The sequence below is a fragment of the Pteropus vampyrus genome, unplaced genomic scaffold (genome assembly GCF_000151845.1).
Source record: "Pteropus vampyrus isolate Shadow unplaced genomic scaffold, Pvam_2.0 Scaffold288, whole genome shotgun sequence".
Taxonomy (NCBI): Eukaryota; Metazoa; Chordata; class Mammalia; order Chiroptera; family Pteropodidae; genus Pteropus; species Pteropus vampyrus.
This window is the reverse complement of record NW_011889069.1, coordinates 4,040,119-4,055,385: the sequence shown is the minus strand read 5'-3', so window position 1 is coordinate 4,055,385 and position 15,267 is coordinate 4,040,119. Positions and strand designations below refer to the sequence as shown.

Below are 15,267 nucleotides of genomic sequence, written 5' to 3'. Positions count from 1 at the left end.
TTGTTATCAGAGAGAACCAATGTGGACCATTGGGTGGAATTTTGAGGAGATAAATTTTGGCCAACTGAAAGAAAACCATACTGAGGTCTGCCTAAAATGAGAGACTTGCCTCAGAACACATCTCTCTGGTCATTGGTGTTCATGGAGAAGCCAGACATCTTGATGTTGGTCCTTGTATGGAGAGAATCCCAAGATTGCATGGCCTTGACTGTTCTCCCAGATTCTGTGATTCCAGAAGTTATTAGACTTACTACCCTGCTAAGTTCTGAGGCTTGAAGTCTCAGACAAATTAGTCTTCGTGTTCTCGTCAGGATAGAGCACATGGATTCCGAAAGCTCTCTTGGACAGCATTACATCCCAGGTCATCCTGGGTATTTTGAGATGGCCTCCTAGAGAAATTGAAGTCAAAGAGTTGTAGAATGTGACCAAGCTCCCTTACTTGTCATATAAGTAGTTAGATGTTGTGGGCTAGAGGTGGTGACCCTTGAGGTTATTTTAACTAATAAGAGACACTGAAAACTATCTCTAATTAATAAATTTCAGAAGAATAACAACGGTTCTTTTTTATTCTGTTTTTAAAATATACTATTCATTACAGTAGTTTATTCACCATCTACATATGCCAGAAGAGTGGCAATGTTTTTATTATTGGAGGAGCTCTGCTATTATAGATGTCTTATAAATTAGGACATTAGGTCTTTCCAAATATATATGCCCTTTGCTCTTGTAGGGAAAATGTAGAAAGAAAGATTATATATATGCACACACACACACACACACACACAAATGTGGGCAGTCTGGGTCATAAGTCATATATATACACGCACAAACATATATATTTGTAAATTCCACTTAGCCAATTGCCAGATTGCTTAAAGAGCAAAGATACAAACCATGATGGCTGGGTTTTTCATGGTTTATGGTTTATGCATTTGATGATCATAGAGTTTCTTGAGAAAATTGTTTCCTGAGTAGTCTGATAGATGTATGGGATCCTTCAGAGATGATTTTTGACTTGCCATAGGAATTACTGAAACAGGTGTGTGGGGATGTCCTCTCCACCTGTGTGCACTGCCTCTCCAACATCGTTCTGAAGGAAGATGGAGCTGGGAAAATGGATGAAGCCCTGTTGGTAAGTAACTACTTAATTATTCTTTTCTCTTCCTTTACATCAGTTGGGTTTTTTAAAAAAAATATCTTTGTAATGTGCATTTCTAATATTATTAGCAAGAAAAGGATTTTCCTAGCCTAGAGTTTATTCTTTACTTAGAATTATTATTTTTTAAATTGATTATTTATTCATTTTTTTTTTTCTCGTGTACTTATTATCTGGGGGAGAAAACGTGATGGTATACCCTTCCTCCAGCTAGAGCCTATGAGATACCTGATCTAACAGGGAAAATAGTATGTGTTGTGGGCTTGGTAGAGTTAGGCTTAGGAATAATAAGGTGAGAAAATAAAACAAATGTACTATTTGTTCTTCTGATTGTTTTATTTGATTTTTTAAAATTATAATGTGTCTGCTGAGCTGTTTGAATATCAGACTATAGAACTAAGGAATAATGCTGAGCAGTTCTAAAGTCCCATCTAGAATAAAATGAGATATTTGAAAATTGAAAACACAAATGACTTTGGAGCAGCAAGATTGTGTGACATGACATCCTTGCTTTAGAAATTGTGTTAGCGCCAGAGATTCTTGTGAGCTAATAAATGTGGAATCCATGTTTTGATTCCAGCGGCTGGCTGTCAACAAAATATGTTGTGGTAATTCTGATTCCAACATCTGACACTTTTCAATAAAGAAAATAATGAGTTGTTTTTTGATGCCTTTTAGTACACAGGCCATTATTTAACCACAATTGTCCATTTCCATCATGTATTTGAAAATTAGTAGAGCACCTCTCCTTGTTCAGTTCCTGCTTTACCACCTGGCACTTATCCTAGTGATGGAGAACCATGTTGAGATTTGTTAGAAGGGAGGACCATTTGTGCTCAAGCTATTAATATGCATGTAGTTCAGTAATAAAAAAATATCATCAATCAGAATCCGAGTGTTTTAGGTCAGAGGGCCAATATGTGTAGAATGGTCACTAGAGGGTCTTGCTCTTCTAATTTGCCTGGGCAGTCACTGCCCAATCTATGTTTGTCATGATATTTCCCCCTAAGATTTTTTTTTCACTGTTAAATATGTCACCCACATCTACTCTTCAGTCAAAATATATATGGAGAAGTTTTGCCCTAATTGTTTACGTCACTCTAAGTAGAATTTAAATATTCCTTTAACCCACTAACAGATATAGTATGTTTAGGATTTTTAAAACATACATACATGTATTATTGCCCTTCTTACTATAAATAAGCCTTTACTTTACATTTTACTATTTAGCATCACCCCTGCATTTTTGGGATTAAAAAGCAAAACAGTATTACCTAACCATTAAGCTTTTTGGCCTTGATAAACACAGTAGTGGTAGCTGTGAGAAAGCAGTACTTGCAAGTTTTTAGTGGGAGTCTAAATAGTAAAACTAATCTGGAGGACAATTTGGAAACATGTTTTAAAATATACAACAGTTTATATGCCCTTTGACCCTGGATTTCACTTCTAGGCAAAGTAGAACTTATCCAAAGGTATACAAAGGGTTTCATTAGCGCTAATGCAAACAACAGCAAAGGATTAGATACAACATAAATGTTCTTTAATAGTGGAATGATGCAATAAGTCATGATGACATCCATAGTTTTTAACATACTTATGTAGTCATTAACCATATTTATTGTATATATCAAATACCAAATATTGTAATAATTGCAAACTTCAAAATAATGTGATTGATAGGTGTATAAAAAAACAAACATTAAGTCATATAAGTATAAATACTTTGAAAAGAAAGTTATACACAAAAACAATAGTACCTTCAGCTAGTAGATATAAATAGATAATTCTATATCCTCTTTTATCCACTATAATCATGATTTACTCCTGTTATCACAGCATAATTATTAATAGCATCCCCTTTTATTTGCAAAAGTTATCTAGATGTAGGTGATAGAATCATCTGGTCATCTTAAGTTTGTATGAATTTTATTAAATAGTGACTGTATTGTTATGAAAAAAATTTAGTTCCTTTTAAATTGAGGGGACAAAAAAAGTACTTCATTGACATGTCTTTAATGTAGCTAGAGTTTGTTTTTCTTTTGCCTTATTTTTACTGCAAAACCAATTTTCTTTGCAGGTAAAGTACATTTTTACCTTAGGAGATATAGCCCAACTCTGTCCAGCCAGAGTGGAGAAGCGAGCCTTCCTTCTGATTCAGTCCATTGTAGCTTCTTCTGCTGATGCAGATCATTGTAAGGCACTTAAAATTATCCTCTTCACATGCTGTCTTAAGGCTGGGATAGCCCCTGAAGTACTGTAAATAACTATTTTTCTTTTCTCTGTAGTAACATCCTCTCAAGGTAGTAGTGAAGCCCCAGCCTCTCAACCTCTCCACCAGGTCAGAGGCTCTGTCATACCTTCTGTGATTAGAGCACACGCCATCATTACCTTGGGTAGGTAAGAATAATGTGTGGGGAGAGTGCTGCTTGTGTAATCTAGTTCTGTGTGTAGCTTTTTGTCTTAAATAAGCCAGCCTTAGTAATGAATTGTATACTGTTGAGCCTATATTTATTTACTATAGTTTTGGAGGCAGTTCTAATTGGAGCACCCAAATCTGCAGATGTACCAGAGTTTTGGAGGCAGTTCTAATTGGAGCACCCAAATTTGCAGATGTACCAGAGTGCTGATGAGAAGCTTTGGGTTAACAGCTGCCCAAGATGATCAGACTCAAGATACTTCCTGTAGAGAGCTTTTGCTTTTTATGTTAATTTGGTATCATTATACCTGTTCCTGTGATTGCTCATAATGTAGCACCATGAAGTCTATTCATCAAGAACTGTATGCCAGGCACTACACTGAGTTCTGGGAATGAAAAAATAAATTTGCAGATCAGTTTATAAAAGGAGATGGTTTATTAGATGAGCTATTAAGCATATTTCTTAATGAACTCAAATTAGTGTTAATCTCAAAGACACTGACCTTTGTATTGTAATTTGATTTTTTTTCTTTAGTGTGATTGTGTATTTTACGTTGAATAAAGTTCTGTTTTTTGTAATAATAGTTTTTTTTTTTTTAATCTAAGAATTGTAAATAAGAGCAAAACATCTCCCAGGCGAAATACAAAAAAAACCCACAAACAAAACTCAACAACAACTTTTCTTCTTTATGAAAAAGAAATAAAATAAATGAAAGATGATCATTCTTTCCTAATTACCTAGCTCAGATTTCCAAATCCTCCTTAGTTTTATTGGTAATTTTCCAGTTAAGTAGACAACTTCACAATTCAACTGTTGACTTTAAAAGGAAGATAATTTTACTACTGTGAAGGAACATCTCATAGTATATATCTCATAAAACCCTAGAGGGTGGGAGGAGATATTTTTCCTTAAGCTATTTTGAACTTTCTAATATTTAATATGGGTTTGTCCACCTTTGATTTTTTGTGATTGTTGACACGATGTCTTAACTTTGATTACATAAAATCCATAGCAAGATCTCTCTGGAGAAAATGTAGAATAGAACAGAGGCAAGATATCCTAATCTCTTCTGTGACAGGTAAGCTGTGCTTACAGCATGAGGATCTCGCAAAGAAGAGCATCCCAGCCCTTGTGCGAGAGCTCGAGGTGTGCGACGATGTGGCTGTTCGCAACAATGTTGTCATTGTTATGTGTGATCTTTGTATCCGGTACACTGTCATGGTGGATAAGTACATTCCCAATATCTCCATGTGTCTGAAGGATTCAGATCCATTCATCCGAAAGCAAACGCTCATCTTGCTTACCAATCTCTTGCAGGTTTGTATGTCATTTTTTTCCTTCCAACATTGCTTCTGATTTAAGGAAATATTTGAGTAGCCTGTGAAGTGTGATACTTTGTAGTAGATTCCAAAAATAATTAGCCTCAGCTCTGGTTTAAAAGAATCACTCTTCTAATGTTCTGTGTAGCCTTTTAAACATATTGTTACTTACTGATATCTATTTTGGGTGTTTGTTTAGATATCCTGTGAAGCAGTGTAAAGTTTCATTTTGCAAATAAACACCACGTAGAGAAAGCACACTCAGTAGACCAGTAGGTGTGGTTTTGTTCAATTCTGTCAATCTCCTTACCTTTGAACAGGTCAGTCTTTCTCAGACATAACTTTCTCATTTGTAAAATGAGGATCGTAGTAGTTTCCCTGGTTGTCTCATAGAAGTGCTCTGAGAGTCCGTGGGATAGTTTAGTGTGTGAGCGGGCTTACTTAGTGAGCTGTGAAGCTCCACAGAGCGTTAGATACTTTTATTCACAGTGAGAGCGTATGTTTAACCTATAATGAGAGGAGGATAATATTTGATCTTTGAAAAGAGGGCATTTAACTAAGATGTACATCTATTCTAGGATGTCCTATATACTCATTTTTTCGTACATTATGTTTGTTCCTAACGAAGGAACCAGTGACACTCTTCCTTTAAAGCCATGTGCTATGAGTCATTTCCTAATACAATAGAAGGTCTGATGCTGTTCTACCCACATATTCCTTCACTTCTCTTTGTGACTAACAACTGGTTTGTTCTTTCAAGATGGTTGGGAATTGAGTGCTAACAAAATGTGCTAATGTGCCACAGACTTGAGTAGCTGACAGTTGTGATGTTAAAAGAAAGTTAACAGTTGGTTTTATGACATTTTAGGTTTATATATTAAAAGCCCTCCTTAACCCTGTTGTTTCTCTTTGTACAGGAAGAGTTCGTGAAATGGAAAAGCTCTCTGTTCTTTCGGTTTGTCAGCACTCTGATAGATTCACACCCAGATATCGCCAGGTGAATCTTTTCCCTCTGATGTCAGGCAGCTGAATGATATACCTAATTTTTGGTTTACACTAGATCTCTTTTCTTTAAAATTGGGTTAGAGTTGAGTTATTTAAGATTCAGTGAGCTTTTGGTAGTTGCCAGATAATTAGCAGATTTTAAAAATACTAAGCTATATAACAAAGCTTTATTTTGCATACAAGTTAAAAAAAAAAACAACTCATTCAGATTGACCATTAAATAATCTCAGCATTGATCACATTTGCTAATATTATTCACTCTTTCCAAAGACTTAATGAAGAGCAGTATATGCCTTTGTTGTGGTAAACTATAGAATAGTAGCCTTTAACTGTTGACTTAACTATGTTGATTTCTAGGCCAATAAAATGTGAATTTTAATAGAGTTTAGGCTTTCTTTTAAGTGCAGAAATTGTAAGAAAGTCTAGAAATTAAGACAGAATCTCATACTATGAAATAGAGTATACAGATTACAAGGCTCCTTGGAAATGGCAGTTTCTTACGAATTAAAAGGGAAGGGAATTGCTTTGCCACTACTTAATTCCTGTCGTTTGGTAATTTTTTTAAAAATTTATTTTCAAGGGGTTGAAAATGATCTCACAGAATCTGCCAACTTAGACTATGTCGTATGAATAATTCTTTTTAAAGCAAACCTGTAATTGGAAAACAGAATATTGAAAGCCATGGCAAAAGCTACCACAGTTGGAAAAAGGTCTTTATAGAGTTCATTAACTATAAATAGCTTATAATAATGGGCTCCTCTGGTTCTAAATATGGTCACCAGTGATTTACTCTGAGTTCCATGAAAGAATTTCTGTTCAGTTTCCTTTGGGTATAATTTTCCAAGGAGGAACATTTTACATAATAAACTAGTAGAGGTTAACATTCTAATTAATACTGTCTGGAGTCAGAAGCAAAAAGCTAAGTCTATTACTTTTTCTTTTTCTTTTTCTTTGTTTATATAATTGGGAAAGGGACCAAGATAGCACCCTCTTACCTTTACTCTGCTGCTGTAAAACTGGCTCTCATGGCTCTTTATACGATTTGTAGCCTAGGAACAGGCACTATTAAAAGTGCTTGGAAGGCTTTCAGATGATGAGCCTGGGAGGTAAGATTGGTTATTTAACTTGCAGTTCTGCATTTTCCCCACTTGTGTCAGCTTCTATACATGTAAGTTAGAAAGAGCATTGATTAGTATGTAAAATATACATAGAACCTGTTGTGCAGGTGATCAGAGCATGAATCAGAAAGAAATTAGGAAAGAGAGAGAGATTTACACTGTGGAAAGGTTATCAGTGCCTCTTATAGCATTTTAATACTTCCCCCTTAAATGTTTCCATTTTTATCTCCACATTTGGGTTTGTTTAAACCATGGTTCAAATGTGGACCATGATTTTCAGCTTCGTTAACTGTCGTCAAAGTGAGTCTGTTCTACTTTTAGGCCTATAGTCAGGCCTGCCTGCTTACTTTAAACACATTATTTTTTCCACATGTATCTGCTAATACAGATCTTCCAAAGAGACTAGTAGCATTGCCTAATGAATTTATTTTTAGTCCAAGTGAATTTCTGGAAAATTCTGGCAAGAGCAGACTCTTCATGACATTTTTAATTGGTCATATGGTGATAAACCCAAAATTTTAGGGCTATAAAATTGTATGACATATTTCCCCTCTGCCCACTAGGTGGTGGCTGTAGTACAGTAGTCACAGGGTAATGGTCAGATAACTAGTAGACTGTTTCCGTTTAACTGGGCAAATGCTGCAGAACTGTAAGGAGACAGGGGCCAGAGAGGTTTGAAGCAAGAGAGCAACTAAAATAATAGACCATAGAGATAGAAAGGGAAGTAAAGACAGAGATGGCTCGGTTTGGGAGAAAAAGAAGTAATTGAGGATCTAGAGGGCCTAGTGAAGTTGTAGAATAAGTGTAATAGGGATGAAGGAATCCGAAAGCTGGTAGATTAGGTGGGTGTGGACATGAAGTGGATTGTTTGACATCAGAATTGGGGTGTTCCAGGGACATGGAACAGGATGTGCCTATAGAGTGATGACACAGTATAAAACGTGAGGGTCACTGGAGTCCATGAAGTGAAGGAAACACCAAGTTAGGGGCGAAATGAGCTCCTCTGTATGGACAATGAAGATGCTCTGAGAGATTCTCTTGGTCCATTCGGGCAGATGTAACAGAATACCATAGCCTTCTTGACTTATAAACAAGAAATTTATCTCTCACAGTTTGAAGGCTGGGAGTCTGAACTCAGGGTGTCAGCATGGCTGGGCCCTTGTGAAGGCCTTCTTCCAGATAGCAGACTTCTCATTGTATCTTCATATGGCATAAGGGATTGAGAGATCTCTCTGGGGCTTCTTTTATGAAGCACTAATTGCACTCACCAGGGCTCTTTGTCCTCATGACCTAGTCACCTCACAAAGGCTCCCTTTCCTTGGAGGTTGGGTTTTCAACATAAGAGTTTGGCTGTGGGGGACACAAACTTTCAAACCATAACAGCAATGCTAGGATTTGAATGGAGAAGATTAGGAAGCAGTTACCAAGCTGTTGGGGACAAAATAAACAGATGACAGGAACTTCCGGAGAAAAGGCTAAGTGTTTTCTTGTGAACCAGGTAGAGAAGTCACGATTTTCTTAACCTGTAGCCAGTCCCCTCTTCCTCCTTCCCCGTATAGTCTCCCCATCATCTTTTTCTTCAAAGCGCTTTTGGCAACACATTTTATGTTGTATGTACATCCGTCTACCCACTAGCATACAAGCTTCCTGAAGGGCAGAGATATTGCTTACTTCTACATTCCAAGCACCTGAAAGAGCTTGAAACCAAGTAGACACTCAACATTTGGTAAACAGAAAATATAAGGGAGAAAACGTGGTCCTTGTGCCCCGGCTATGGGATTTCAGAGAAGAGCAGCCTCTCCCTGAGAGCGCTGCAAAGGAAATGTGCCCTTGGAGGAAAGCCAGCTTTCATTTATGAAGAAGTGTAGAGCAGGTAGAAGCTTGACTCGTCATGGAACCTGGAATACAGAGTGCATTCCAGGCAGGGGAAAGGAGACATGGGAAGTGAGATCGGGAGGAAAGGAGCACAGAATGATAGAGGGACGTGATAGAGGTGAAGAAGGCCAGATAACAAGAGGGGCCTGAATTTGGGTGGCAGCCAAGGAGAACATGGATATAGGAAATAAATTGCCTCAAGTTTCAAATAGAATTCTGGTGTAAATGGGTCTGAGCCTTCAGTCTTAATCTGAGATAGACCAGGTTAGGTATATGCGTTCATTAACAGTGGCGTTTATTGAGCAGTCATCTACTTCAGAATAGCATTTGGCTTGGGATGACATCTGAAAGAAGTCAGGCTTTTGTTTCCTACTGAATCTGAAAATGGAATTGGACTCATAGGGCCATTTGAAACCTAGATTTAGGTTCTTAGTAAGACAGTAATAATTTCGTTCTATAAGATTATTATTACTCAGATTTAGCTGGTCTTCCTTTTATTTTCTGTATAATGCAATTAATGCTGTGTAAGCTCTCTAGACAGTATCCCTGAATTGGTAGTGCGATTATATCTGATTTTTATAAATTGTCCTGAGGGATAAGGAGTGGTGGGAAAGGATGCTGAGTTCTTAGTAAGATTTCTTCAGAACGTCGAAGTTTTCTCTTCCCAGTACCTGAAAAGTTCTGCTTTCTATTACTCTAAAGGAATGCTCCAGAAGGCGTTACTTAGAAGTTAACTTATTTTAACTCTTCAGCTGACAAACACAATAGGCCCTCTTCCCCAATTTATCAAGCTAGTGGGATCCGTGAGCCTTTATCCAATAAAAGCTGCAACTTGGCCTTCTAAGCCCCAGGAGAGGCAGCAGTAAGGTTGGCATGGACTATGATTTCTGGATCCTCATGATGCAAAAAGCTCTTTGACTCTGCTTTCAGCCCTGAGCATGTGAAATAACTTGTTAGTTTCTTCTACCTGTATGTATTCTTGATCCAAACTCTGAGTAAATGAGCGTTTAACATTAAGTCCAAGTTCAAAGTGGCCCCTCTTCTTGCAGAAGAATTATTGGATTCTATCTGATTTTACATTGTCATATGAACAACTTCATATCTGAGGAGAAATCTCAGGTAGCTATGAAAACTGCTGTGCTCTGGTAGGTTAACTGTAATAAATACCACAGAAGGTAAAGTCTTGTTTCTTTTGGGGATGTGTTTTGTTTACTCAGTGGTTTTCTCTATTCTTTGTCACAGATGGTTTATCAAAGTAACCTTGTATAAAAAGAACTTCATCTGATGCTGTGAACTTCTTTACCTTTCTAACCTGGGTTACTAAAAAACGGTTTATCCAGAATATGCTGACAACTCTCAGATCAAACAAGTGCTTCTAGCTGCCCTTGCATGAATTTCTCCTGAGGGAATTCTTTTTATTAAATAGTTTATTTGTTTTGTTTTCCTAATTATGTCAGGCCGTCCCCTTATTTTTTCGATTAATAGTCAAAGTGTCATTATTTGCTGCAGAATTTTTATCTAGGCTTATTTGAACATCATGATTTCTGAACTACCTTCTGACCTTTAATTGATGTGTGTGCTGTGAATACACACTAATTTGACTATTAGCCTAAGGAGAAACAGTAGGGGCAGATACACCTCCTGCAAGTCCTAGTGCATCCCAAAGCCAAGAATAAAATGTTTGGCTTGTTCTTGTCCCACTCCAGGTGGGTGTTGACTAGTGTTCCTGTGTAGGTGGAAATTGCATTTAACTCTAAAATGAAATGAAAGCATTGGTGTGGATAGTGTGAATGGATCAAAGCCAGCCCTGTACCACCTTAGGTTGATCTCTGACCAAAAACCAGTGTCTTAGCATTCGCTCACATAACTATCATGATGAAACAGAAGCTAAAGTTGAACAGTTTGTCCATGTTCATTTGGCTGAAGAAGCCATTAGATTTTGCCCTTCAGATTGGTGCCGTGCTAGTGACATCTGTGTCCCACTGTGTAGCATGGTACATGCATGCCAGACACCTCTTCCAGGTTTGGGGCACAAAAAGAAGGAATGTGCCCAAGGCTGGCTGAGGAGCTGAGAGCTTGGTGGGAGTCAGTTGCTGTCTGTGGAGGGTACTTGCCCTGCTATCTCAAACTCTGAAGTTCTGGTAATTAATCCCAATTCTTAAAAAAAGCTCCAGTTACTAAAATTGGTTTTTGTTCATTATTGTGGGCAACAAGTTTCAAGTTGTGGGGAAGACCAAATGTTTATTTTCAGCTGATGGTTGTCGTTGCATCAGCCTGAGGGACAAGGGGCCTCTGCTTGAAGAAGTGGTTTGGGGTCTGTTGATTGTTTTCCCCTGTTAGAGGTGTAACTGAGTAAATACACCTTGTTAAAATTTTTACACCTTGTTAAAGCCTTTACACTGACCTTGGCTTCCAAAAAGAGGCCATTTAGCAAGGACAGACAAAAAAGCTAAGTTCTTATCTTGCTTTTGCTATGAATGAAGCTGTTTATTGGGATAGATTTGGTATCCCTTACCCTGATTCACAGTTCCCCGCTGCATTGTAGTGTTCTTGGTATAATTTTAGAGGCTGTGTGCAGATTGCCAATGGGTCTCCTTCTTTTGCAGTTTTGGGGAGTTTTGCCTGGCTCACCTGTTACTGAAAAGGAATCCTGTCATGTTCTTCCAGCACTTCATTGAGTGTATTTTCCACTTCAATAACTACGAGAAGCATGAGAAGTATAACAAGTTCCCCCAGTCAGAGAGGTCAGTGAGGCTCCCGGGAGAGCTGGGTGAGCAGTGGGTGGTGGTCAGCTGCTCTGTGTGCATGGTTAGGCACAGACCCCAGCCCATGTGTTCCTTGTGGGGTTGTTACTTCTCTTAGCAGGACCAGGCAGGAAAATTCATGTTCTAAGGGAAATGCCTATGATGAGCGCTGGTAGACTGCTTTTTAGGATGCCATGAGATGCTATTAAAATTACAGTCCACCCTCTCCCACATGATGTGGTAAAATTGCCCTGTTTCACCATAGAGAGAAGCGGCTGTTTTCACTCAAGGGAAAGACAAACAAGGAGAAACGAATGAAGATCTACAAATTTCTTCTAGAGCACTTCACAGATGAACAGCGATTCAATATCACTTCCAAAATCTGCCTTAGTATTTTGGGTAGGCCTGTTCTGTTTGGTGTAAAATGTGTACTTAAAAATGAAATGCTGCGTTGCTAATGGTCAAGCAGATCTAGAGCAAATGGGACCCTGGTCCTACAGGAAAGCTCCTTTTTGTCCTCACACATCAGCCATACCCATGCAGACCCCTCGCAGCCTACACGGGCCTCCCTAGCTTCATGAGGTACACCTCCCTTCTGGGACCAGACTGTTTCTCAGAAGCCAATCTTTTGTGCTCTCTCTCAGCGTGCTTTGCCGACGGCGTCCTGCCACTGGATATGGAAGCCAGTGAGTTACTCTCAGATACCTTTGAGGTCCTCAGCTCAAAGGAAATCAAGCTTTTGGCAATGAGATCAAAACCAGATAAGGACCTCCTTATGGAAGAAGATGACATGGCCCTGGCAAATGTGGTCATGCAGGAAGCTCAGAAAAAGCTCATCTCACAGGTGAGTGTGTAGTTCTCTAAGTAGGCCTGATCTCACCCCTAAATACCCGTGGTGTAGCTGAGATCCCAGTTTCATTCTTAGTAGTGGCCTTAACTCACCCAGATGGTGATTATTCTCCATCTGCTTCTAGCTCCAGCTTTTCCCGCAAGCCTGAACCCATTCTATTTGCCTGACTGGATTTGCCACAGGCATCTAAAACTTCCTTTATCACAATTGAATTACTCATCCATCTCTTTCTCCTATTTGTTGCTCCCTTTGCCCAGTCTTCTATTGTGTGGAGAGGGGGCCCCTGTGCCACCCCAATCCAGAGTCTGGCATACTAGGCACACATTTTGTTCAGTCAGTGAGTGTGGAAATTGGGATTTGAATGACTTTAGGAGGCAGACCCCAGGCTTTTATCCCTAGCCTGGACTGCTAATTTGCATTTCCCATCTGAGCCCTGAAGGCTTTTGAACCCCCAAAAATAGACTGATCACATTCCACATGTCCATCTTATCTTACAGATCTATCTCTCACATTTTTACTAGTCCTGTGTTTACATAAGCTTGTGCCATTTCTGGCAGTATCTTCAGCACTTTTTCTGTCTCTGGTTTCTTTCTATTCCAGGCTGTGCACCACCTTGCTGCCAGAGCAATCTTTCTTAAGTACAAATTTGATAATTTTATTCTCTTGCTTAAAACAGATGAGAAGTAGATTGACTGCAGAGGAGTAGCAGGGAACTTTTGGAGGGATGGATTATGGGTGATGATCTAGATTGTGGTGTTGATTACTCAGTATATACTTTTGTCAAGTCATTCAACTGTTGGCTTAACATGGACACATTTCATCATATATAAGTCATACCTCTAGTGATACCTTTAATAAGTAGATTGATAGCTTCTCATCTTCTGATTCTCCTTCAAGGCACACAAAACTCTTTTGAGTGCTGTGCTGCCCCATCCTATCCTTTCTCTGCCTGCTCCCTGCTCTGAACTCTCCATTCCAGATTACTGTTATCCCTCAGTTGGGAGGTATCTCTCCTGCCTCTGTGCCTTTGCATGCTGCTACTTCTGTCTGCAGTGTCCGCTCCCACCCCGGCCTCCCTTTTCTGCAACCTAATTCCTGTGCAGCCTAAGTATCATCTTTTCAAAGAAGCCTTCCTGATTTGCACTCCTATTTATGCCTTCCTTCTTAGGCATCCCTCCCCCATAAGTTCCTTAACACCCTGCCACTTGTCACAGCGTGCCATACATCATAACAAAGACTGCTAGTCTGGTCTAGAAGTAACTTGAAGGCAAGAATTCATGGCTCTCTTCCTTTATTCCCAGAGGTTAGCTTTCTTTCTGGTACACAGAAAATGTTTGATAACATTTGTTGAGTGAATGCATTTAAGCCACTTTTTAAGGCTATCCCTATATGTACCATCTGCTTAGACTCATATTTATTAAAGTGTCTATCCACCTATTGCCCTCCTATGTGAGGACCTCTGATAAGACTTTTTAGAAATGAGTGGTTTACAAGCAAGGAAGATATACTTGTGACTTGAAATGAGAAGACAAAGAACACTTTTCAGATTCAGAGTGATAAATCTTACATATGTGTGCTACTATAATGAATAATAATGAATTATTATTCATTCTACAATATTTATTGCAAACATTTGTGGTTATCGTTCATGGTAAAGAATATAAAGGCTTGGCCAAATCAGGGACTATAAAAATACATCACACTTTCCTAAATGAGAGAGAGAGAGAGAGAGAGAGAGATACAAAACTGATTATGGCCATGCTTAGCCATTTCTGACCATTGTCATTTCACCAACAGGAATAAAAAATGTCTCTTTGGGTTGCCAGAATTGAACTCATTTTTATTCCAAAGAGAGGACGTTGAATGGAGGGACTGAATGTGGAACCAAGGGTCTGTGATGAGTTTGTGTGGAGGTTGTAGCTTTTTGTCAGATTGTTCAATTTATTTCTAATTCCTTTTTCTTATTTAGAAAATAAGAATAGTATTTATCTGTGTCCTATTTTACAAAGCTTTCCTAGTGTTTTGAGGTAATGCTTATAACGTCTCCAGGACAAAGGTGCTACATCCTATACAATTCCCAGTGCCATAATCAAAAATAAACTTATATAACATACTAGACCAGCTAGACAAAAGAACTAGATGAAAGGAAAGTCTCTGTCTTTCAGAACTTTATGCACTGAAAACATGCCTTTGTTTGTCTTATCACAGGTTCAGAAGAGGAATTTCATAGAAAACATTATTCCAATTATCATCTCCCTGAAGACTGTGCTAGAGAAGAATAAGATCCCAGCTTTGCGGGAACTCATGAACTATCTCAGGGTAAAAGATGACCTTGTTTGTTTATACTTTGTGGTTGGTGTTGCCCCATCCGCCCCTGGTTCATTACTCAGGATCCTGGCAGTTATGATGGTGCGGTTAGTCGGTGAATGACTAGAACTCAAAATGCCTCAAAACCATGATTACATTTTTTAGAACTAGACCAGCTAGACAGGCCTTTGCTGAGAAGACAGTTTGACCATAAGTTCCACAGAAACTGGTCCTTGCTTTTCTCGTGCAGTTGAGTTTATGAAGAGCTGACTCACTATGCTGAGCATGCGTGTCCTTGATGCCAATTAGATTCAATTTTGAAAACTTTCTCAACTGGGGTCAAGAGCAAAGGCATCATCTAAGTTCATTGTGGTGAGGGATAAAGTGAAAATTGGTCATTATATTTAACTTGGGTATATTTACCTTTAACACTGTCTCTGATTTACAAGTCAGGATATAACAGCCCCCCTCCACAT

The 15,267-nt window shown here is 38.7% G+C and overlaps 1 protein-coding gene across 2 annotated transcripts in view; it reads left to right on the top strand.

Moving 5' to 3' along the window:
* The window catches only part of NCAPD3 (non-SMC condensin II complex subunit D3), a 53,684-nt gene that overhangs the window by 29,798 nt on the left and 8,619 nt on the right, over positions 1-15,267 (top strand). For both annotated transcript variants that reach the window (XM_011376235.2, XM_011376236.2), the window contains 9 exons: positions 1,025-1,132; positions 3,234-3,348; positions 3,442-3,549; positions 4,652-4,890; positions 5,810-5,889; positions 11,497-11,634; positions 11,900-12,033; positions 12,279-12,478; positions 14,693-14,803. In XM_011376235.2, the coding sequence (XP_011374537.1) occupies positions 1,025-1,132; positions 3,234-3,348; positions 3,442-3,549; positions 4,652-4,890; positions 5,810-5,889; positions 11,497-11,634; positions 11,900-12,033; positions 12,279-12,478; positions 14,693-14,803 (1,233 nt within the window). The remainder of the gene's footprint in view (positions 1-1,024; positions 1,133-3,233; positions 3,349-3,441; positions 3,550-4,651; positions 4,891-5,809; positions 5,890-11,496; positions 11,635-11,899; positions 12,034-12,278; positions 12,479-14,692; positions 14,804-15,267) is intronic.